The sequence below is a fragment of the Molothrus ater genome, chromosome 6 (assembly GCF_012460135.2).
Source record: "Molothrus ater isolate BHLD 08-10-18 breed brown headed cowbird chromosome 6, BPBGC_Mater_1.1, whole genome shotgun sequence".
In the NCBI taxonomy this organism is placed as follows: Eukaryota; Metazoa; Chordata; class Aves; order Passeriformes; family Icteridae; genus Molothrus; species Molothrus ater.
This window is the reverse complement of record NC_050483.2, coordinates 57,839,128-57,863,437: the sequence shown is the minus strand read 5'-3', so window position 1 is coordinate 57,863,437 and position 24,310 is coordinate 57,839,128. Positions and strand designations below refer to the sequence as shown.

The window sequence follows — 24,310 nt, the reverse complement described above, 5'->3', positions numbered from 1 at the left end:
GTGGTCTGCAGGCCAGACAGCATGTCTGAAAAACCATGCCCAGATGTGACATCCTTTTTTTTTTCACCTGGTTGAAGGTTTAGACACCACTCACCCTTGGAACGCAACAGCACCAGAGAATCATTGCTAAATGGCTTCACAGTTCCTATGGAATCAAAACATAGCAGCAAGGACTCCTCCCTTCAAACTGGTCTCTCTTCTTATGAAAAACTTGCAGAATAAAATTATTATAAAAATTGCAGAATAAAATTGCAGAATAAAATTATTATAAAAATTGAATTAAAGACATGGATGCGTTTTTTATGAACACCGTCAGAAAGGTTCTTCAGAGCCACAGGGATAAAAGCTGAAATTGCCTTTATTCAACTTAGAATGAAAGAGGAAGAGGTAGAATCAGACATTTCTAACATGCTAACCTTTTCATAACCCTGTCCATTAGATGCTTCAGGTGTCTCTGAACTGAGCTCAGGTCTTGTCATTTAAACATGTCTTTCAGACCATAACACCTTATCCAAAATGATGGCTCAAGTCAGGCACCTATGAAGTTATATACCCTTATTCCTTCTTCCAAAAGTGCTATGCAATGCCAGAAAAGCTTCTGCATGTCAGTTCCTGGAAGAGACATGATTTCTTGCAAGCTGCAAAATCCAAACAGAACCAGCAAGTTCTTCCATGCCCCTCCTCTGCGTTTTTGTGAAAGCACCTTAAAAACACCTTGCAAAGCAAGTGCACTTCTCAGGCTGTTAGCACAACCTAGCTGCAAACTGAGGAGCAAATTTCTTACCATTAATATCCAGGCTTTGTGTAACTGTAAGTCTTGATTCTAAAATGTCATATCTCAGTAAAAGGCAGGAGAAATTTTATTTCTATGGTAATTTCTTTAGAATAATTAACTAGCAATTCTCCAATGAAGAATTCAATTCTCAACATGTTATGGCAATAGTTTTGCTATTAGAAAACACTTTTTTTCATTTTTTGTGTGTTCAGAATCTGCTGTTAATGACTCCATTTTCATTGCATCCCCTCCAGCATGTGGTGGTAGTGGTTCTTCTTCTGGAATAAATTGAACAGGCCAGCATCTTCTTTGCTGGCTTCCTACATTGTCCTTACTCACCTTTCCAATTTGCTGGAGATCCTTGACAATTATTTTTTCAGTATCTTCTAGTACTGTTGTCAATAAATTAAACAGCAGAGCAATCCAGGCAAGGCCAAAAAGAATCCAAATGGCCACAAGCACTCGATAGTAGGAAAAGTATTTCCTGTCAGACTGTTTGCCTGAAGATATGGAGGAAGAAAGAAGGAGAAAATTAAAAAGTTAAAATCACCTTGCCAGTGTAAAGTGGAACAGCCTAATGAATTCATCAGTATGTTTTATATTGAGTACTTTAAAGTGACTTTTTTGTTGTAATGGAGACTCTCAGCTCCAGAGCATTAGGTTAAGGCTGGGCAATTCTCTTATTGTTGCAATGAACTGATATATGCAATAAATATGATACAAATATGCTGGCCTGCCAAATGACACACTGGAATTGAAGTGAATCATTCTGTGATTCTATGATCCTGTGATTGAGGTGAATTACCATCAGAGCAGGTATTTTTTCCCCCTTACTACATAGCAATCCCAGTTCAACTGCTGCACGTACAGGCAAATGAAATAATGTGGGAAGTAGTGCTAAATTGTATTGTATTATCTTGGAATTGCACCCAAACTCCCAAAGCACAAAAAGCAGAGCACAGTGGGCCACTATAACCACACAACCATTATTATCTGGGTAATTGTAATTCCCTGTATTTCTATAGAGTGTGATTACAACCTAATAAATATTTCCCTTAAATTACAGGTACCTGCAAGCACACAAAGAGAGCAGCTGCAATTCCCACCTCACTTTTGAATGGCTTCAGGAGCTTCCCCCATATAAAAAACTACATGACTGATGAGAATTTACTGACACATGCCAAGAACAGAACTTTCTATGTTGGAAACCAGTGGACCAAAGCTTATTTCACGCAGTCTGATCCTCTTAGCACCAGCCAGGACCTCACACCTGCTGTTCCGCATGGGTCATTTTGTTTGACTCCAACATACAGAGAGCATTTGCTTGGTTCCACACAGTATTATCATCATGGTACAGGTGATGTGGCCCTGGCACCTGCATGGTGTGCTCCAAGTCACTGCCAGAGGAGATTTGACATAGTTGATAACACAGCAATGTTCATGGACAGGGAGACCACCACAAACCTCATGGTGAACCTGCCCAGAAGGAGCCTGGGTGCTGGCAACTCTTTTCAAGTCCTGCACGGATTAATGGGCAAGATTTTTGTTCTTTGTTATCCAAGAGCTGTGGCAATGGGGCAGCAGTGGGCAGGTTTGTCCTCATGCACAGGTATCCAACAGCTGTTTCTTTTTCTGCTGCTGGCATTGAGTTGGCAAAGGCATTCTCAGCCTTGGTACAAAGCATGTCCTTGTTGTGCTCTTATCTGGAGTTCATGATCTGGGTTAGCAAAGCCACAAGGAAAAAGGAACATCTTTGTGTTGTTAACCCAAAACTGGACTTGAGCAGGGAATATTCAGTTAACAACACCAGGGAGTTTCACCTTAGAGGTATCACCAGCATGTACATGTATTCCCAAAAGTCAAACCCAGGCTGAGCCACCTTCCCAGCATCTCTGCCTTCCCCAAGCACGCTCAGCTACAAACCAGTTTTGAATTACTAAAATGCAAATCAACTCAAACCTGTTCTGTTCCACTTGGCCAGTGCAAAACCATTTATCATTTGTAAGCAATTCTCAGTGCATAATTCTCAGAGCAGTCATTGATCCTGCTCGTTTCATTGTGAAGATGCAAAGCATTAAACTTATCAACATTTTATCACTGTTGTTAAAGCAAATTAAGATAAATACTGGCAGAGAAAAATATTTTAGATTAAGTCATCCTAATGAAGATGAAATCATAGAGCCATGAGGCCTATCTAATTGTTATTTTTAAATAACAATTAGAAAGTTTAAATACAATTAATTGGTTTTATAAAGCAATATGGCTGCAGAGGAGTGCTATGGAAGTCATGGTTTTCAGGCTGTGACTTGCTGTCATTAAAGTAAAACACACCTGTGATTTGGACAAGGAAAGACAATGCAACATTTTGATGCTCAGTTTTTCTCCTGCATGGCACCAGCCCCTCCCCACCATTCTATTTCACGGAATAGATTTAGAGAAATTACAGTCAGCAGTGACACATCAGTGCCTGGAAAAGTCTGTGGGCTCCCTGTGCCAAAGTCATCAGCCTTATGCAAGAAATCCTTGCAACAGAGAGGCTCCAAGGCCTGTCTAGCACTTCTGCAAGGCTTGAGAGCCTGGGGTTTGTTGTCTGGTGGATGTCTGTCCCTCAGAAAAATGTGTGAAGCTTCCAGACCCTCTGTGGGGACTGGTGCAAGTATTAGCTGCAGTTTTCTTTGCATATCCCTACTGAGGAGAAGGTCAGGCTGGCAAGATGATGGCAGGACAGGTTGTTGTAGAGAAATCTTGGATTCTCCATGGAGTTCAGTTTCCTGCTTCTTCTGTGGACACTGATTTTGCTCCTGGTAATTATTTTGCAGTTCTTTTGGAAACTTATTTCACGGAGAGTGTATTTTGTCCAGCAGATTCACAGAAATGCTTTGAGAAGCATTCCAGCATGCTTGAGTGCAGCATAAACGGTGTTTCTTCAGGGGAAATCCTAAGCTCTGGCTTGTGAGGAGAGAAAACCTCCAGAGATATTCAGAAGACTAAAGAAGACCACCTTTGTACTTTTATATTTAAGCGAGTATTATATTGTGAGTAGATTTCCCCAGTTTCCCATGACTGGGATTTCCACCTCAGTCTGTTGTGTGAACTCATATATTCTGAAACATGATCACTTATTTCTTCACTTTACACTGTGAAACCTAAATCAGAGATGGCTAAAGCAGTGATATACACCTTGTTTTGTACAGCTGTCATAAACTGTTCCCTCTTGGTAATAAAAATTCCCTCACTCTTCCCTAACCAAAATATTTGTCTTCTTTGCACCCCAAAGCACCTCATTTCCTTATATTTTGATGATGTGGTGCTTTTATCAGCACACACAACCCCAGAGAAGTGAGTATTTTCCCTCAGAACTGTACAAGGCAAAGACAAGGCAAAGATTAGGCAAAGACTTTTGACAGATTTGTCTCTACAGTACATTCAGTCAGCCCATGGGGATTATAGTCATTATCCTGGTGTTTGGATGTGTTTCCTCTCTGGAATCATCCTTACCTACAACATAATCTCCAAAGCCAATGGTGCTGAGGGTGATAAATGCAAAGTAAATTCCTTCACTGTAGGACCAGCCCTCTGTTATCTGGAAGAACACTGATGGCAAGCACAGAAAAACCAGGATCCCCGTTGCCAGGAAGAACAAAAGGGTCAGAAATTTGATCTTCTTCTGAAAAATAAACCAGTTCAATTATAATCATTATTTGAAACACAAATAAGCTATATATAATGGTGGTAAAAGTGGGTGGCTATCTGGGATCAGGAGGATCTGAAGGATTTCTACTGAGTGCTTTTCCTCTGGAAATACTTTAGTCTTGTTTAGAAGTAGTGGGAAGCCAGGTGTTGCATGTCCACAGTGGCCCTGGAAGATGTAGTCTTTTACTTGATTGTATCAATAACTGTGACTATAGGAGGAATTCCTATCTAATGACATTTACCAGAGTCAAACCATTTCTACTTATCACTATACAACTTCATTTTTAATTTTTAGGTATTTAGGGTTGGCACCTAAATTCAGATTTGCCTGGGAAAAGAGTCTTTTTTAATAAAAAATAATTGCACCATTTCTGACAGGACTGTCTTCAAGAGTCTTGATTATTGACTTTATTTCTCATTGCATCAATGCCACAACTTGGCTCCTAACCAGTGGATATCTCACTACAAAAAAAACCCCAAAAACTAATGAGCTCCTGATAAAGAAGAGCCTGGACAGTGACTTTTAAACCATTCTACTTCCCAGCAGTCATGAAGGAGCTTTGACTAGAGAAGACAACTTGTTATATGTAGAGATTTATCAGCCAGACACACATAGTTTCTATGTATAGAATTTTCCAAATCCAGATTGCCTGGAAATGAATGGCAACTGCTGGATAACTTCTCATGTCTTCATGTATTGTGTACATGCTTGAGTCTGTATCTGATTGAGCCTTATCTTCTGTTTAAGTTTGGCATATATGACAGGGAATTCAGCAATCTGAACAGGGTTATCTGTAGCAATCAAACCTTGTCCTGAAAGAGAATTACTTATAGTAGGAGACACAGAAAAGCTATTCTTACTTCCTCAGCAGTGCTGAGAGAAGAGGAGGAGCTGAAAATAAATTGGGGCATAAACCAGACAAAATTCATCCTGTCTGTAGCTTGTTACAGGTGTCTCCTCATCTTTCAGCAACCAGGCTCAAATGGGCATCTCCAGCCTGATGCTTCCTTTCTGTCACAGTTAAGGGTGGAGAGAGACTAAAGGACTGGGTAATCAGTTAGGAGGGGTAGCACACTATTCATTGAGTTAAACTCCATTGAAACCTCTACACCTCACCTAATTTTTACAGCTTTGCACAGCTCACCTGCTTTTTGCAGCCTCAAGGTGATGTTTAATCACCCTTACTGGTTTTAAAGGGATGCACGCACTTGCCTAGGGTGTTGGCTCCTGAGATAAGTGTCTCAAGAAATGAGGTGGGATGCCCCATCTCTCCACTGATTGCTGAAGGGGGCTGGATTTCTGCCATCTAGATGGGAAGACAAAATGCATGCCTTTGTCTGAATATCTCTGACATGTCTGCTTAGCTCTGCAAGTGAAGAATGCATCTTTTCCTGCCCTAGAACAACATCTAACCCAGCACAAAAGCAAATACAATCGAGGATAAGGCAGCATAAAACTTGAGAAAAACACTAGAAATGGGCATATAATTGTGCCTGAGTAAGCAAAAGCAATTACCTTTCTCATTCCTTTCTCATACAGGAACTTTCCCAGCTTTTTACAGAGCAGTGAGAGCATCTTACCAACACGGTGCAGAAAAACAATGTTCAGAGGGATTCCAAAAAGAGCAAAAAACACACAAAAGATCTGTCCCCCAGCAGTTTTAGGATGTAATGTGCCATAGCCTATAAAAAAAAAAAGATGGATCAGAGGAGATATTCCAAAGAACTGCAGCAATTCACAGTCCTATTCACCCTTACTCCAATCCAGCCTGCCTTTGGCCCTAAAAGATGTGGCTAGTGTTTCTCAGCCCAAATGCACTCTTTTTTCCTGTGAAAAAGGCAGTAAGCAGATGAAGTGGTTCACCCTGCATGTCTGGGGGAATGCAGAAGCACTGTGTGTTCCCAACACAGCTTTAATGGGAACAAAAACACAATCAAGATTTAATTATGGGAAACATGCTCTGTCCCGTGACAAATACATGGAAAGTCAGAAAATAGAACTCTGAGGATCTGGACGACATCAGAGCTGGAGTCCCAGGCTGTCAGGATCACATCTCCAGCTTCTTGTTGATGTGCCTGTGTGTTAGTGACCTCCCTGGCTCCATCCCAGTGAGTTACTGTGTCCAGATACTGACTCCAGTCCCAAGGCACTGTGCATTAGAATAGATGGTGCTAATTAGCCCAGACCTTGCTGGTGGCTGATTTATTCATGCCAGAGAGACATTTGTCTTAAGTTCCTACTAAGAGAGGATTTATATAAGTAGTGGAACAACCCCAAACATGTCTTTTAGTCTCAAGACTCTTGGACCCCATGAGGTACATGGCTGAGTGCAAGAATACTGAACTTTGTGTATGTCCTTATGCTATCAGTGACCCTGGGAAACTGCATTTCCCATGCACAGTTCATGTCAAGGCATCCATTACTTGGAAAATGCAATGCTTTTTTTGGGGGAAAAGACAGAAGAACTGAGTGATTTTTGGGCTACTGGATTCCCAAATGCATGAGCTGTCTTGTGCTCCCTGTTGCAGAAATATTCCAGTTTCAGTGATGGGTCAGAACCCTCCCCTTCTACAGCAGGAGATCTCCCTGTGGGCTCTGGCATCAATTACACAGCTCCCACGGTGCTGGGACACTGCTGGGGCCCTTGGGACATGTCACACTCACAGATCAGATGTGCTCAGGGTCTGGTGGCAGTGAGGCCTCAGCACCACTCTGTAAAAACACAGATTTGACTTCCACTGCATGACTGTGAATCAAGTCCCAACAGTATGGACTTTATCCTTAAGTTTGGTGGGCCTGCACTTTTTGGGATGTACATTTGAAAGAAAGGACAAAGCAGGTAGGGCAGGCCCTGTAGAGGTCAGAACAGCTTGAAGCAGCAGTGTAAAATTCTCAGTATTTGCCCCTTTACCCCTTCCCATTTTTTTCCTCCTGGCATGTTAATAACTGAATATGTGAATTAACAGCTCAAAACAGGTTATGGAGACAGTGCTCAGGCCTCAGCAGGATTCACTTCTTTCCTTACATTTTTTATGTTTTACAGCACTCTCAGATTTAAAGCCTGGAATAAACACCAGGAAAGTGAAGTTTATATCCTACCCACAAATAACAGCACAGTGAACATTATAACAGATGATTTGAAAAGAAGAAATAAGTGGGAAATAATAGGAAATACTGATATTTGACAAGCCAAAATAAAGCATGAAGAACTGTGCACTGGGAAGGTCTTAGGACTAAGTCCATGCCTGCTTGCCACCCATGACAGCAAAAGGCTGGAGTTTTTATCCTGGAAAGCATTATCCATTTATGTCCTAATAACCAGACATAATAAGCATCACTCACACACAAGCACACAAAAATGGAAAGCATTAGACCTACCTATTGTGGAGACAACTGTGCCTGCAAAGAAGAAGGAGTTGCTGAAATCCCAGTTGCTCTCTTCAAACTGTGATTCATTTCCAACAGGGTATACTCCATTTTGAATGGCTTCAATCAGGTTCTGGGAGAGAAAGCAAAGTTTGGTATCATCATGACTGCTTTTCTCAAGAGCTTGCTGCAAAAATATTACAGGTTTAGCCAACTGCTGCTCCTCTCCTGTGAGTACCACTCACTTCCCTTCAGAGACTGTCTGACACTATTCACACCTTCACCTCCAAGGTTGGGAAGCCATTATACAGAGGGTTTGGGTGTTCAGCTTCTGCCCTGTTTGTGCTGACTGCTCTAGTGGGTCTTTGGAGAGAAGTTGTTTCTTTCAGTGTGACCAAGGACCTTGTTTCTTTCAGACCAAGTAGTTTGGAAAATCACAATCCGGTGAGTGACTGGGATGTGGCAGAACACTGGTTAGGAGATGGGGGTGGCTGATTGCTGGATTTGGACTTGCAGTTGAGATGGCAGTGGTGGATCCAAGATCTGATCACCCACATGTATGTACAGTGGCTCTGATCCCTCCCAGTGCTGCATCAGTGAGTTGTGCCAGGGTACACGAGATACACTGAGAATTTCATTTCAAGTCTGTATTCTGGTTAGTTTCACAGAGCTGAATTCAGAGAAAGTCCATTGATTTTCAAAGCCTGACATACACATTCTTCTCCAAACTGTATGCATGAATACTCATAGATAAATTTACACATTTGCACACATGTTTGCAAAGCTGCTTTGAGAGGAGGTTAGAGGAACATCTGTCAGAGATGGTTTGGGTTGAGTTGAGACTGCCCTGGCACACAAGGCTTGACTAAATATTTCTTCCACACCTCTCCAGTGCTACATTTATCACTTTATGCATTTTTCGGACTCTTCCTTCATTTTAATTCTAAATGCTGTTATTTTTTTATCTCTCTTTTTTTTTTTTTTAAGTTAAAAGGAAATTTTAAAATCAAACAGTATCCAGCTGTCCCTGTCTTTACAAACAGAGAACAGTGGACTGGACATCTGGAAGGCAGGCTGGTTTGTACAGAAACATCTGAGATAAAATTCAGGACAGAGCCCTGCCAGAAGCAGGACACGCGCTGGAATAAATTGCACCAGCAAAATCTTCCTCCCTGCTTCTCCCTTCACTAGTTTTTTGCTGGTGTCTCAGAAAATTGAGGCTAAAAAAAATAATTTCCATAGCCTTTGCACAAAGATTTCTTTGTCTTAAAAGCGCGGGGTTTTTTTCTTCCCTTCTTGAAAAGCTCTCAATTTTCTTTTTATCTTCTTCCCTACCCATAAAAAACAAGGTGAAGAGGATGCATGCATGGGTGAAACAGGGGCTGAATTTCTGGTTCTGCTATTACAAACACCAGTTCTTCCCCACATTTCTTTTTCTGTGAAGTGGCCCACTAAGAGCTCCACTAGTTTTCCATGTGGAAATGCTTCCAGCAAGGCTTAACTCCTCATTTTCTCCTGCATTACAGCAGATAGAGCTCTAAAATACCAAAGTTGAAGAGACAGCCTTATTCATCTTCATCTTCTGTGCCATGACCAGAAATATTTTCCCCATGCCAGGCTACCTGTTTCTCTTCTGCAGCATCCTCAAAAACGAAACTCTGATCATGCCATCCTCCTCAAAAACCAAACTCTGATCATGCCACCCTCCTTGTAGCTATTTGGAGTTTTTTTGGGTTTTTTTCCCCTATCCAGACCTTTCCTTATTGTTTCTGTATTGCACTATCTGTGATACTATTCCAAGTGTCAGCCACACCTATTCATTTCAGACAGCCTCATTTTTCTTGCCATGCCACCCATTGTGTAAGAGCACAGCCCCACTAAAAGCAGAATCAACAGGAGGCAAGACCCCAAAAAACCCAGGATATTGTAGGATGGGGATCTTTAATATCTATCACACACAAGGTTTTGTCCAGCTACACGAGCTGTATTTACCATCAGACTGAGCTGCCTGCTCACACCAGACAGGGGTTTGCTGGAAGCATCCAAGTGACCCCAATCAGAAGGAAAGAAGTGCAAGTTACCTGTGAAAAAAGGATGAGTAGGAAACAACATCTGATGGGGAAAACAAGAGGGAGAAAGGACTTCCACTCACCTTCATGAACTGCTCCATCTCTGCCACCGTGAGCTGCGTGAAGTTCTGCAGAAAAGCCTCCTTCATCTGGGCAGCTGCCATTTTCTCCTGCTTCTCAGCAGTCCTCTCCAGGGCCTGGAACACGGCAGCACCCACCAGCAGGTAGACAAAGTAGCCAGCCACCAGCAGAGCTGTCTGCAGCCTGCCACTGCACATGGCCTTCAGGGTGACTCTGCAGGGGATGGGGAGCCAGAGGTGGGGACTGTAAATCCCTCACGCTCCTGGGAAGCCTCCCCCGGGCAGGAAGAGCCCTCCCAGCTCTGGTTTCCTCTGGGATCCCGCACTGGCAGGGACACTGTGCTGCCAGATGCATTCATTGGGAAGCTGGAAGCGGGGGGTGGGGGGGGAACCACAATAAACCCAACCCCCCCCAAGAAAAAACTTTCCATTCTCTGAGCTGCATGCTGTTTAGGGATTTCCTCTTGTCTGTGAAACTCTCCCTTGCTGGGTTCTCAGGAAAAGTGGGTCAGGATTGGAGCAGCTGGCAGGTGGCCATCTCCTGCTCAGAAGGCTCTGGGGACAGGTGAGGACAGTCTGGAAGCGGTTCACAGGGGAGTTTGCTTGGAAATCATTGTTTGCCCTGCTGAGTCCAAGAACAGGACTCCAGGGCAAGCCTCTGATCCCAGGAGCTCCTTCTTGCCCCATGTTTAGGGGCAGCCTCGGGGAAATGCAGCTGGACTGATCTTTTGTGCTTCACTTGTCTGCTTGCAGCACAGAGCAGGGTCATGCAGCCCTGCAGAGCCTCAACAGCTCAGAGCAAAACCTTGGACACACAGGCAAATGGCTGTGGTTGCATATGTGCCAAATCCAAACAGGTTTCTTCTGCCAGCAATTCCTCTGCGGTGTATTCAAGGGAATACATTACACTGGTACTGGGTACACAGTTAGATGGATGAAAAAGTAGCTATGCCATCAGATCCGTGGAGTCATAAAATCATAGAATTGTTTAGGTTGGAAAAGACCTCTAAGGTCATCAGACATGGTGCTTAGGGTCACAGGTTAGTGGTGGGCAGTGCTGGGTTAATGGTTGGACTTGATGACCTTAAGGGTCTTTTCCAACCAAAGTGACTTTGATTCTCTGTTTCCTACAGCAATGTAGCCTCTGCTGATTTCAGATGGATGGTTCTCATGCATCGAGAAGTCATTTATATAACTGTCAGAGCTTGTTCCCATTAGCTTCAAGAAGAATTTGGGTGCCACTGAGAAGAATTTGTGAGAGAGGGAAGCCCTTGAATGAAGAAGTTGATTTTGGAACAGACAGCAGACAGGTCTGAGCTTGGCTGCACCATGGACATTGTTAACACTTTTTAATTTTCTTGATTTTCCATTTCCCAGCATTTTCATTTGTTTCATGCACAATTTATTTTTTATTTCAGCAGATGCCCTACTTTAATAATGAGAACACACTGAAGCAAATCACCGTTTGAAAAAGCATTTAAAATGTACCACCTGTTCTGCTCTTCAAGTCTTTGTGGTTTTATTGAGTTTGAAAATATCAAGAAAAGGCAGAGACTCTGGGATTAGCTTTGCAGAACTGGTGTAAACAAGAAGCAGCACGTGGCTTCACTCTGTCAACTGCAGGTTGTCCTTTCACATATAAATCTGTTTGACCTTAGAGGAAAACAGGAAGACTATGAATGAAGGTAAGCAGCTTCCGAAACCCTTACATGTTTGAAGATCTTCCTTAGGGTTACTGGAAAAGGGTTTGTTGAAACAGGATGTGCCGTGTTTCCTTTAACTTCTTTTGAAGCTACACGTCAAAGGTGTGCTTCTTCCTCAGATTTAAATTATTGCTCTAAAATAAGGACAATTCTTTTGTGTCTCAGTCTCCCAGCCCCGTGAGATAAGATAAAGCCCTTTACATGTACAAATGCAACACGTGTTCATCATTCTCAACAGACATGAGGATAATACAACTGGATTATTTCCTCAGCTCATCTGAGGGGAAAATGGATGACAAAAACATGAAACTCATGGAAGATAATGAGAATTTCAATATTGATGACAACTCCAGTGGTTTGATTGTGTGGGTAAGATGCCAAGAAACCTCATTTTTCTTATCTGTCTCCTCCAGCCTGTATATATACATTAAATTGGGTTTCCCTCTAAGAGGGCCTATTTGTGCCTGCATCTCCAGAAACCTTTGATTGCAAGGAAGTTTGGTGACCTTGTTTTTTCTCTAGCTCTGGAACAGAGAACAGACATCAACTTTTCTCAGTCTGTTTCTTCATACAAAGAATCTTTAATAACCTGCCTGTGTATCTTTAATAACCACTACAGATTGTTTGAATGTGAGAGGAGTGTCCCATCACACAGCATCTTGTTTATACTGGGGTTGACACCCCCACAGGGAACAAGGGAGGGAAAACACAGTTCACTGCTAGGATATTTGCAGATAAGTTGCTTTGAGGAAGAAAGGAAGGGGGAATTCACTCAGTGGAATGCTTTACTTGAAGCCATTCCTTGTAAAGGTAAGAGTATTTTCCATGAGCATTGACTGTTCTCCTCTCCTTGTTTTGCCTAGATTAAAAACTGTAAAACATGCTCTTGGTGGAGGCTGCTAGAGCTGTACTGCTTGTTATAGCTCCTGAGTGTCAGGGGCTTGAGACAAAGCACCATTATTGACTCAGTTTCCCCCCAGGGGTCTGGGTACTGCGTTAGCTTGACACCATTCACCCCAGTCATGAAAACCAAGCACTTCCCAAGTGCTGGCAGCTGCTGTAGGTACAGCACCCTCATGCAAAGGTTGATGCTGGCATCTCACAACTCTGCTTCATAACCACACTGATAACCTGTCTAGATAGCTGGGAAGGTAGATGGGAACACTGTACCTGGTGAGCTAGCCACCATTACCTTTGTCCTTTGGGAGATCATGAATACATCCCACCTGGGTGCAAGTTATCATAGAAGTCATAGAATGGTTTGGATTGGAAAGGACCTTAAAAATCATCTACTTCCAACCCCCCAGCTGTGGGCAAGGAAGCCACCCACTATGTCAGGAAGGGCCATGCTCAGGGCCTCATCCAACCTGGCCTTGGACACTGCCAGGCAAGTTAATAGAACTCTTTTTGTAAATCAAAACAAATTTCTGCTGGCAGCACCTCTTTTCTCGAGTCCCCAACCCCTTATGGTGCCATAAGTTCTGACAGACCTATTCAATGGCATTTGTTTCTCAAGAAGGAGCTGAAGAAATGGAAGTGAGGCCTCATCTCTGTAGCTTTCAGTTGTGGGAAACCAACAGATCCAGCTACCAAGAACTTCTCCACAACCCATAAATTGACAGGACTTCTGCTGGTCCAGTTCCCTCGGGACTGCCCCACTGCCACCCAACCTATGGCTTGTAGTTCCAGCAACAAGATCCACTGGCCTGCCTGAGGCTGTGGTGGGTTGGGGTGCAGTTCCCTGGCAAGGGGTGGTGGCAGAACGTGGCTATCATGGCACTCCAAACCTTGTGCTCAGGTGCTGTGAGGGCTGGCAGCTCCCTCAGGGCCCTGGAGCTGGGAGCTGAGTGTGCTAACACCGTGGTCTCTCTGTCCCACTGCCCCCAGCCAGGGAGCAGGGCAGACCTGGAGGTTCTCAGCAGGTTCAGCCAGCCCTGATGAGTGTTCATAGAGCAAGTTCATGGTGATGAGACAGGACAAGTTCAAGTCACAGAATCACAGAATAATGAGGTTGGCCGAGACCTCTAAGATCACTGAGTCCAACCTATGCCCTAGCACCTCAACCAGACTATAGCACCAAGTGCCATGTCCAGTCTTTTTTTAAACACATCCAGAGATGGTGATTCCACCACCTCCCTGGGAAGAGCATTCCAGTACTTTATTATTCTTTTGGTGAAAAATTTCTTCCTAATATCCAATCATTACCTTCCCTGTCAGACAAAATCTCTCTTTTCTGTCAGAAAAAAGTCAGAAAATCATCCTGCAGCTCAGCCAGGCAGGGCTGTGGGGACTGGGCCAGGCAGGGTCTCCTGGTGGGCTTGGCTTTTTGGGACCCATGGCTGGGCTGGGCAAGCTGGAATGGGCAACCTGCAATGCCACTGGAACACAGATTGACAGCCCTGGTTTGGGCTGGAGGTGTTCCTAGGCCATGTAGGACAGAAAGGAAGCTTGGGTGAACTGGCCATAGCCTTGGCAGACATGGAGGCAGTATGTCTGGCAAGGCAGTTAATTAATTGGGGGCAGTGTGTCTGGTAAGGCAGTTAATTAATACTTTTTGTTCCTGAGCTAGGAGAGATCCATGACGCAGTTAAGGGACCAGGGAAGGAGGAGCCATGCTGACTTTTTCCACCTGCATCATTTACCCAGTCCACTGCAGGGAAACCCAGGCAGTGAGATCCAGTGGTAACAGAGGGCAGGGAACATTTCCTGCCTATAACATGATGTGCTGGGACAGGGTTTTCTTATGCTGAGTCCTCTGTCCTCAGTGTGTCCTTTCCTCCTCCACACCCCAGTCATGCCTACAGTTTAGCCATTTTCTTTTTCTACATATGGCATCTTGCTGCAGCATTATGCATTCTGTGTCCTTAAGCAGATTATAGCCTAAAATAAATTCCAGTTTAATGGAAAATATTATCAGTTTCCATGGGAATGACTTACCATGTGATTGTGGTTGTACTTCCTCTTGTGCTTAGGGCTAAAACCATTAAATGATCAGTATTTTTTACACTTTCTTACAGTTCCCCTAGAAATATCTATTCCTCATAATGGGTCAGAACATTCAGTCTTCAAACGTGGGTCATTTTGATTTTTATGCTGTGATCTTATGCCAGATTATCAAATACTTAGGCTAAAGCTGGATTCCACAGAGATCCTCCTACTTCCTAGTTTGTTATTTCAGGTCTGCAAAGCCAAATTCCTGTGGATAGCTATCAGCTGTCAAGGAAATAGGCTCATATTAATGAGTGAAGAAAATGCTGAAGCTGGTCACTTGCCTTTGGTAGCTGGCTAAGACCTCTGGTGTTCAGGGTGTGTCAGGCAACCCCTATGGAGAACTATCCAAGTGCTGTGTGAGTCCTGGCTCACAGCCTTGGACACAGTGATCAGCTGGGCCCAGGAAGAAGGGAGAGGTGTGGTAAAGATATTTTAAGAAAATTGGTTTTATTTTTCATTATCCCACTCTGATTTGATTGGTAGCAAATGAAATATGCTTCCCCCAGATGAGCCTGAGCAATCTCTCTGTTCTTGTCTCAGCCCACAAGTCCTTGGTCCTTATTTTTTCTCTCTGTTCAGCTGAGGTCAACCAATGACAGGCAGTGAGTACTGGTGCCCGCATTCCCCACCAAAATGAGGCACAGACACACTCGACAGAGGAAGCATCTGCTCAAGATGCCATTTATTGGCATCTTTGCACAGGGTGAAACTTCCAGAGGGACTGGATTCCCTCACAAAGAGAGAACATTCAGTGTCCATGTGGTAACAGGAGTCTCTAGTTCCAGGCTCCTTGCCACAGCCTCTTCATCTTTGGATCTGACTTCCAGACTGAGCTTTTGCTGTTAGAGAATGGTGCACCAAAAATTACAAACATTGACAAAGCAATGTCTTCTCCATGTGCTGTGTGCTCAGGAACGTGGCACCTCCTCCTGAAGGAGTCAAGGATGGGTGGATACTCCTCCAAAGCAACAGTGAGGGTACAGAGGCCCTTTAGTGGTACCACACACTTGGGCCCACCACAGCCAGATCTTCCACGCCACTGTGAACTGTGTCAGCACGGGAGCTGCTCAAGCTGCCGCTGTAACCCTCTAGAAAGTTCTCACAGAAGCCACACCCCTAGTCCTTCCACAGCTTAACCTGCAGTTCCGTGTGCACTTTGTGTGTATCCAGCCTTTGATTGCTTCAGGCTACACTGAGGCTGAGTGGGGGTGGGGAGGAAAGGCAGGGCTGGCTTGGCTGGGTTGTGACATGCTGTGACACGTGTGATGTCACGGGGGACGTGTCACAATGGGGACAGCTCTAAAAGGCCCCAGCAGGTAACGCTGGCCCTGCATTGCTTTGGCAAGCGGTGAGTGCACACGTGGCGGGGAGGCTGGGCTGGGAACAAGGGCTGGGGCAGAAATGCTGCACCTGGGGCTGGGTTCTCCTTCTGCATGCAGGGACAGCCCCCCATGGGAGAGCCTTGGGCAGGCCACAGGGTGGCTGCTGCTGCTGCTGTTGCTGTTGCTGTTGCTGGGGGAGAAGTACAGGCCTTGCTGCCTGCCAGCTGTGTGGGGCCCTGTCCTTCCAGCCCTCAGATCCCTGTTATTTCCATCCCTGCTGCCCTCATTGTCATTTCCCTCCCTACAGGCCCCATTTAAGCCTGCTCTTCATCCTCCTGCAGACCATGGATGCCATAACATTCTTTTTCATGCTCCTGGAAAGCCTCATCCAGTACGTGCAGCCTGTGGGTGATGTTTTGGATGAGGAGAAACATCTGCGCATGGAGCTGCGTGGAAAGCACTTGGAGAGGAAGAGAATTCGGCTGGAGCAGCAGGTGGAGCTGATCAACCTGAAGCAGAGTGGAGGGGCCTGGGGAGACCTGCTCTGCTTTGCTTTGCAGCCCGGGCAGGTCTGGGCTTTTGCTGGGCTCCTTGTCCTTCTCTTGGGACTGTATTTTTTCTGGAGGAAAAGGAGTGATGAGGCAGAGAACAGCAGCGAGGGAGATGAAGACCATTTTTCTGACAATGATCTGAAATGGCTTCTAGACGAGCGCATCCAGTGGCCTGTACAGGACCTGCAGAGAGGCTGTCAGTGGACAACTAACCTAATGGACAATTACGCGGTTTATTTTGGACACGTCTTGTCAAACAGTTTCTACCCAGTCTTGCAACGAGCCATCGGGGTGGGCAGTGCCTTTGAGGGCTGGAGTCCCCGTGAGGAGGATGTGGTGTACCGCGTGCTCATCCCCATGACTCCTCCCCGAGGCCACAGCTTCCACCTGGAGCTGGACAGTGCAGGGCAGAGGCCCGTGAGGAACTTCCGTGTCCGCGTGCAGCTGGAGTGCACCTGCAGGAGGGAGCAGCAGGCTGAGGACATGCTGTGCTTCCTGCACCAGCCTGAGGAGGAGCTGAGGAGGAATCAGGGTCCCAGCCTCCTGCACACCCTGTGCACCGGCTCCTACCTGGACGTGCAGAAAACTGCCCGCTGGTTCTACCAGCTGGTGAGAGCAATCTGGCCAGCTTTGCCTCAGTCACACAACTGGCACTTAGTGCTGCTGCCCTCCACGCGCTCCTGCCAATTTAAGGTGACCAACAGAGAAGCAAGCTTCAGGATTGAGATGCTCTTCGGGGTGCAGAGAGGTGACTCTGACATCTTTGTCAGCAGCCAGCAAGGATATGCTGGAACCCCAAGCACTCTGTGGCTGGAGTCCTATGATGTGGCAGAGATGAAGTTCTTCAAGCACATTGCCAGGCAGGCTCCCCCTGACAGCTTGCACCTGAGATGTCTGCAGCTCTTCACCCATCTTCAGCTGGGTATAGGCTTGTCCACCTATACAATGAAGACCATTGTCATGCACCTCCTGAACACCATTCCCGTGTCACGATGGCGCAGGAGGTATTTTTTGCGGCGCCTGGGAGATATCAATGTCAACCTGTGCCGCTGCCTGGAGGAGAAATGCCTTAAGCATTTTATCATTGGCAACAAGAGATTGCCTCAGGAGATCCACTTGCCTCTGGACATTGCATCAGCTGAGCCATCCAATCTCTTTCATCATCTGGCATGGTATCCAGTTGCCCACTCCCAGGCAATGAGTGAGTACCGGGATCTCCGGCGTCGGCTCACAAGTGTGCTGCTCAATGGCTGCTGAAAGAGGTACTCATTAACAGAGCATTTGTGGGCCTGGTAGGCAGTAGCAGAAAACGAGCTCATAGTGCCAAGAAGAAGAGAAGAGAATGTGGGATACAGAGAGAGAAAAGGTAAAATGCCATGCAGCAGCCCTCTGCTATCAGCAGCCACAGCTGTGTCATCTCAACAGTCTCCCACGGCATCCACAGTCATGACTACCATGTGGAGGCCCAGAGAAGCTGACTTGCATTGCAGGGTAAACTGTGGTGATGCACTCCCCCTGTCACTCGCTGCACTAAAGTCTGAGAAACACTCATTAGGCCTTGGCCTTGAAAACTCCATTTGTACGAAGCCCCTTTTGAATGTATCAGCAACATTATTTGTTCCCAGGAACTAACAGGTGCCTAATTAGCACAATTTTTTTTTTTAAGGAACAGCCTCGGAAACTAATTTTTCTTTCCTGATTTATTTTTCTTTCCTGAATTTTTCTGACTAAGAACCCAAGTGGAATAATATTTTTGTTGACAAACTTTCAAATAAAGTTACAGAGAAAAGACCTGAATGATGGAAAATTACTATGACTAAAGCACTCTGTTACGACTGTAAAGCAGTCTAAAGTGAGGCCTTTTGAGCTCTTGATTCCCAGAATATAAGGGACCAATGTGTGTGTCTCTAACACTGATAATTGGATGGTAGTGGAGCCAACCAGGGACTGTTGGTAATAGTCAAGGACTGCTGGTATTGACATGCTGTGAGGAATACCAATATTTGGCTAGAAAAGGGGGACCAGGAGGAAATAGGGCAGCACTTTTCTGTGAGAAAGAGCCACAGTACAGCATAAGCACAAGAATAAGGCCAAGAAGAGGGCATGGACTATAGAGTAGGATTAAGACCCCCAAAAACCATCAAAGCCATCTGACCCATGTCCAGGAAGGCCTGAAAGAAAGGACTGTACATGCTAATTAATTGACATAGAAAGTGGGAAACCTGTCTTTAGGGCAGAGAAACCTGTCAACAAAAAGGTAACCCCCAAGCCTGGGAAGTGCCCTCAGGACCCTGGATATCTCATAGACCAGACTGGCACAGCTGGATTGATGCTGAACCAGGATTATCCCCTGGATTGGCACTGCAGCCAGGACTGACATTCCACTAACTGGATCAACACTGTAACCAGGACTGGTGTTCTCTTTTCTTCTTTGTCTTTTTTTTTCTCTCTTTATTTAATTTATCTCTCCCTCTTTAATTCCTCTCTTCCCTTTAACCCTACCCTTTTATTCAAAACCCACTGCCATGTGCTTATATAATAGGAGGGGGACTAACATATTGATTTCCAAGCCCAGTGTCTAGTTAGTTAATAAATTTTTCTGATTGTTTGTGGACCCCCTGACTTTTGTTATTCCTTTCAATCACAAGCATTTAAAAATCTTTAGAGTTTCCTTCCCCTTAAGGATGGGTCATCACACTACAGTGGCTACAAAGATGAATTTCATCCCCCTTTCTTCTCATACTGTCACAGCCAGGGTGACCATTTTAGATGGACCCAGAAATTCTTGCTGGCAGCTTCAGCTGGTCAGGAACCATGCAAGAGGCATTGCTAATATTCCTCCTTGTGTTCACTGGGGTCTGCATGGAGAAGCTGCCCATCCTTAGACACTCCCTGGGGAAAAGCTGCCACAGATCTGAGAATGCAGGACATGGAGAAGGCACTGCTCAATTGGCAGGGGAGATTGCTGCCACACCTTTCCTCTAGAGTAAAAGGATACTCATGTCATCAAACCTGATGTAGCTGAAGAGATCCTGGCCAGGGCCTTGTGAGAGAGTGCCATTACCACTTGGACACTGACTGCCATCCCTTTTCTGAGAGAATCTATTCCCTCTGTGAGCTTCACCCAGTCTCTAATGGATCACTGAGCCAGGATGATGACACTGGTGTATGATGCTATAAGGAATGAAAAGAAATCTCTTGATCAGTCACACAAAGTCACACTCATGGTGCACCTCAACTTCTTAGCTGCAAATGGAGACATCATAGTGAAGAGCTGAACAAGCCAAAAAAATTCCTGAAGTCCACACTGAAAATAGCTTTTTGACATAGGTACTGTGGGAGCCAACTAGGAAAAGTGCCCTCCTGGACCTGTTGTTTGTCCATAGAAATGCTCTTGTAGGTGAAGTGGTGATTGCTGCTGTCTTGTCCACAGTAATCAAGAAATGCTTGAGTAAAAAATCTTAGGCATTATGGAAAAAACTCTCTGTGGAGCTACTCCCAAGGGTTGTGGGAGAGCAAGCTCAAGGAACTAATTAATAAGAGCCGCTGAGCATGTAGTTTCAAGGGTACTGATATCCACAAATGCTAGTCCTTTTTATTAGAAACGCTTCTATGAGAGCACAAGTCTGATGAAGAAGGGCTGAGGGAGGTGGGGTGCGGAGGCTGCTGGGCCAATAAGGAAAGAATCCACTGCACTCCCCTGGAGGGACAACCCCTCAAGCCATAACCACCTGTTAGGGCGAGGAAAAAAGGCTTCTCACAGCATGCCTCGTTGTGACATGCAGATTTAATGTATCCCACTGGCCCTTCTCCCTTGCTCCACCCCTGTGCCCTGGTGCCATTGGCCCTAGTGTTCTGTCCCACCCCTCAAGATCCTTATATAATTCCCTGCTTTCCAAGCTTTCCCTGCCTGCGTGGTGCTTTGACTGTTTCAGGGAAGAAGCTCAATAAAGGCTCTCTTTGGAATTCCACACAAAGATCCTATCTCTTCTTCTGCGTGAAAGAGCTGAAATTACCCAGTGTGAGCACAGACAGCGAGGTGTCTTTTTTAAGAGGCTTCTTTGGGAAGGTCACGGCACTCTGAACACCGCCCACTGCAATACTGGGGGTGTTTAGCAGAGAGAAAAAGTGCCTCAGAGGGGACCTCGTGGTTCTCTACAGCTCCCTGAAGGGAGGTTGTAGCCAGCTGGGGATTGATTTATTCTCCCAGGTGTGGCAGAGCGTCTCATTCTGCTCAAGAGCTGATCTGTGGTTTGTTAACTGCTCAGGTAATTCAAACAGGACCAGCAGTCTTGCAGTGAGTTCTTTTGGCTCCATGGGGCTAACAGTGGGCTGGCATCTCCCACCTGCCAATAAACATCTAACTGTTGAAGTGGGATCTGGAAAGAGAAGCTGGGTTTCTGACTGACAGGCTTCATAATATTAAAAGCCATACCAAACTTTCACAAAGCAGAAATTTTCTATACATTTTTCTGGAAATGTGTGGTGTTTCTCTTGTGGACAAGGACACTTGTTTTGCAATTACTGCCATGGAGGTTAAGTGAAAGAAATCTGCATTATTATCATCGCTGTGGTGTGTAACATTTGACTCCTGCTCAATGCTGTTTCTTTGACATGCTTTAATATAGACACCTTCATGTTGTACATTGTTTATTAGGCTGTAATCTAATTACTTTTGGTTTTATACTGAGTAATAAGTAACTCTGATGGAGATTGTTTATCTATTATCTCCTGTCTGTTTAATAAATAATTCATTTTATAAATGAATTTGATCTTTAGAACTTGCAGGCCAGAAAGATTTCTTAAATATGAGCTGTTGACAAAATCTTAGGCTAAAGACAGGCTTTTCTGAAGATTCCACTTGTCCAGTGACACAAAAAAAACAAGCAATAAGACCAAGGAAAATGACCTCAAGCTGTATCGCATGTAGATATTTAGATTGGATCTTAGAAAAAATGCTTTAATGAAAACTAATATCAAGCATGGAAACAGGCTGCCTAGGGAAATAGCGGTGTCACCCTCCTTGGAGGGATTGAAAAGGCATGGAATATTTGGGGACTCGATTTATTAATGGAGTAGGCAGTGTTAAGTTTGCAGTTGCACTGTGTGATCTTCAGGGACTTTTCAATCTCGCTGACTCTGAGATTTCAGTGTAGCTCAACCAGTGAGGAGTCAAAGCTTCGAGTCAATGATCCTCAAGGGTGCCTTCCAACAGGGATATCTTTGAGATTGTCAGTAAAGGACAGATGAAAATAAATCCAAAAGAAAGAACAATGGGAGTTCTTTGAAGAAGCTTCAATCAAGGGCAGCCCTAGGTTGTGCATCAGGGCCACTCTGAGTGCCTGAGCAAGGGTGGGGCAAAAGGGTGGGGCTGGCTGGGTTGTGACATGCTGTGACACGTGTGACGTCACGGGGGACGTGTCACAATGGGGGCAGCTCTAAAAGGCCCCAGCAGGTAACGCTGGCCCTGCATTGCTTTGGCAAGCGGTGAGTACACACGTGGCGGGGAGGCTGGGCTGGGAACAAGGGCTGGGGCAGAAACGCTGCACCTGGGGCTGGGTTCTCCTTCTGCATGCAGGGACAGCCCCTCATGGGAGAGCCTTGGGCAGGCCACAGGGTGGCTGCTGCTGCCTGCCAGCTGTGTGGGGCCCTGTCCTTCCAGCCCTCAGATCCCTGAGGATTCCCATCCCTGCTTCACCTACTGCTAGCTGCCTCCCCCACAGCACCATTTTAGACGTTCTCTCTATCCTCCTGCAGACTATGAATCCCATAGTATTCCTCTTCTTGCTCTTGCAAAGCTTCACCCAGTACCCACAGCCCGTGGGTGATGTTTGGGATGAGGAAACATCTCTGCACATGAAGGTACATGCAGAGCAGCAGGAACTGGAAAGGTTTTGGCTGGAGTGGGAAATGGAGCAGTTGGCCCTGGAGCAAAGTGGAGTGGGGAAGTACTTGCAGCTCTTAGCTGTTTCTCTGCTTCTGGTCCTTCTCTTGGTCCTATGGTTTATGGGGTGCAAATGGAGCATGAGAAGAGAGGAGCCTGAAGAAGAAAGTGTAAATGCAAGTGAAGATGATGGTGGAAATGAAGTAGATGATCGTGTTCAGGAGAACATAGGAAGGATGTTATTGGAGCGCATCCAGTGGCCTGTACAGGACCTACAGGCAGGCTGCGAGTGGACAATAGACCTGATGGACAATTATACGGTTTATTTTGGACACGTCTTGTCAAACAGTTTCTACCCAGTCCTGCAACGAGCCATCGGGGTGGGCAGTGCCTTTGAGGGCTGGAGTCCCCGTGAGGAGGACGTGGTGTACCGCGTGCTCATCCCCATGACTCCTCCCCGAGGCCACAGCTTCCACCTGGAGCTGGACAGTGCAGGGCAGAGGCCCGTGAGGAACTTCCGTGTCCGCGTGCAGCTGGAGTGCACCTGCAGGAGGGAGCAGCAGGCTGAGGACATGCTGTGCTTCCTGCACCAGCCTGAGGAGGAGCTGAGGAGGAATCAGGGTCCCAGCCTCCTGCACACCCTGTGCACCGGCTCCTACCTGGACATGCAGAAAACTGCCCGCTGGTTCTACCAGCTGGTGAGAGCAATCTGGCCAGCTTTGCCTCAGTCACACAACTGGCACTTAGTGCTGCTGCCCTCCACGCGCTCCTGCCAATTTAAGGTGACCAACAGAGAAGCAAGCTTCAGGATTGAGGTGGTCTTTGGGGTGCAGAGAGGTGACTCTGACATCTTTGTCAGCAGCCAGCTGGGATATGCTGGAACCCCAAGCACTCTGTGGCTGGAGTCCTATGATGTGGCAGAAATGAAGTTCTTCAAGCACATTGCCAGGCAGGCGCCTCCTGACAGCTTGCACCTGAGATGTCTGCAGCTCTTCTCCCGTCTTCAGCTGGGCATAGGCTTTTCCACCTACACCATGAAGACCATTGTCATGCACCTCCTGAACACCATTCCCGTGTCACAGTGGTGCAGGAGACATTTCCTGAGGCGACTGATGGATATCAGCGAGAGACTGCTCTTATCCCTGGAAGTGAAATGTCTCAACCACTTCATTGTGGGTAACCAGAGGCTTCCTGAGGAGATCAGTTTGCCCCCAGATGTTCAAACAGCTGAGCCACCCAACCTTTTCCATCGCTCGGCGATGGATCCAGTTTCCTGTTCCCAGGGAATAGGCGAGTACTTGGATCTGCAACGTCGACTTGTAGCAATCCTTAAACCTGACGATTGAAAGAGATTCTCCTGCACAGAGCTGTGCTTGTGCTGCTCGCAGCTGGCAGCAGAGAGCCACCTCCTAGTAAAAATTTGGTGCTTTAAGGAGAAGAGCATTCCTGCAAAGGCTCAGGTGAAGGTCCCACAGCCTCTCCTGCTGCATCAGCAGGTGGAGGGCCATGGGAGGGTTCTACCTCCTTGTATCACCTAATTTTCCAAAAGAAGTCAAGCAGATCCACATAAACCCTGCAAGAATTTCCTCCATCCTAAGAATGCACATGAAGAGAGCACGTGCCATACATGAAGGGCCAGTCACCAAATCCCACCTGCAAGATGCAGTTGTTCCTTGCCTTTGAGAAGGGCCGAAAATTGGACTAAGAAAGAAAAGGGAATGTGGGAATGAAAAAGAAAAAAAGAAACAGGGCAAAAAGGACCAAGAGGAAAAATTAGCACTGTTTGCCTGGGATGAGGGATGAGTCAATGGATGGAGTTTCCCCGTGGCCCTGGAAGGAAAACCTTTAGGGAATCATTGGACCAGCTGTGTTGGA

At 45.8% G+C, this 24,310-nt stretch overlaps 3 protein-coding genes across 4 annotated transcripts; 2 read left to right on the top strand and 1 right to left on the bottom strand.

Moving 5' to 3' along the window:
• Positions 1 to 340: 340 nt before the first annotated feature.
• Positions 341 to 10,193, bottom strand: LOC118687393 (potassium channel subfamily K member 16-like). Of its 2 annotated transcripts, none has more exons than XM_036384332.1 (5): positions 9,988 to 10,193; positions 7,848 to 7,968; positions 5,985 to 6,151; positions 4,274 to 4,442; positions 341 to 1,275 (listed from the first exon to the last, which is right to left on the bottom strand). In XM_036384332.1, the coding sequence occupies exons 1-5, from the start codon at positions 10,180 to 10,182 to the stop codon at positions 932 to 934; spliced, it is 996 nt and encodes a 331-aa protein (XP_036240225.1). In that variant the 5' UTR covers positions 10,183 to 10,193; the 3' UTR covers positions 341 to 931. The 2 variants fall into 2 exon arrangements, with proteins under 2 accessions (XP_036240225.1, XP_036240227.1); XM_036384334.1 differs by having other exon boundaries at positions 4,274 to 4,439.
• Positions 10,194 to 16,111: 5,918 nt separating this feature from the next.
• LOC118687364 (inositol 1,4,5-trisphosphate receptor-interacting protein-like 1) lies at positions 16,112 to 17,808 on the top strand. Its single transcript, XM_036384289.2, is given in 2 exon segments — positions 16,112 to 16,313; positions 16,316 to 17,808. Coding segments are annotated over 2 exon segments (1,695 nt in total).
• A 4,315-nt stretch (positions 17,809 to 22,123) lies between these two features.
• Positions 22,124 to 23,781, top strand: LOC118687363 (inositol 1,4,5-trisphosphate receptor-interacting protein-like 1). Its single transcript, XM_036384288.2, is given in 3 exon segments — positions 22,124 to 22,164; positions 22,166 to 22,226; positions 22,228 to 23,781. Coding segments are annotated over 3 exon segments (1,656 nt in total).
• The last annotated feature ends 529 nt before the right edge of the window (positions 23,782 to 24,310 follow it).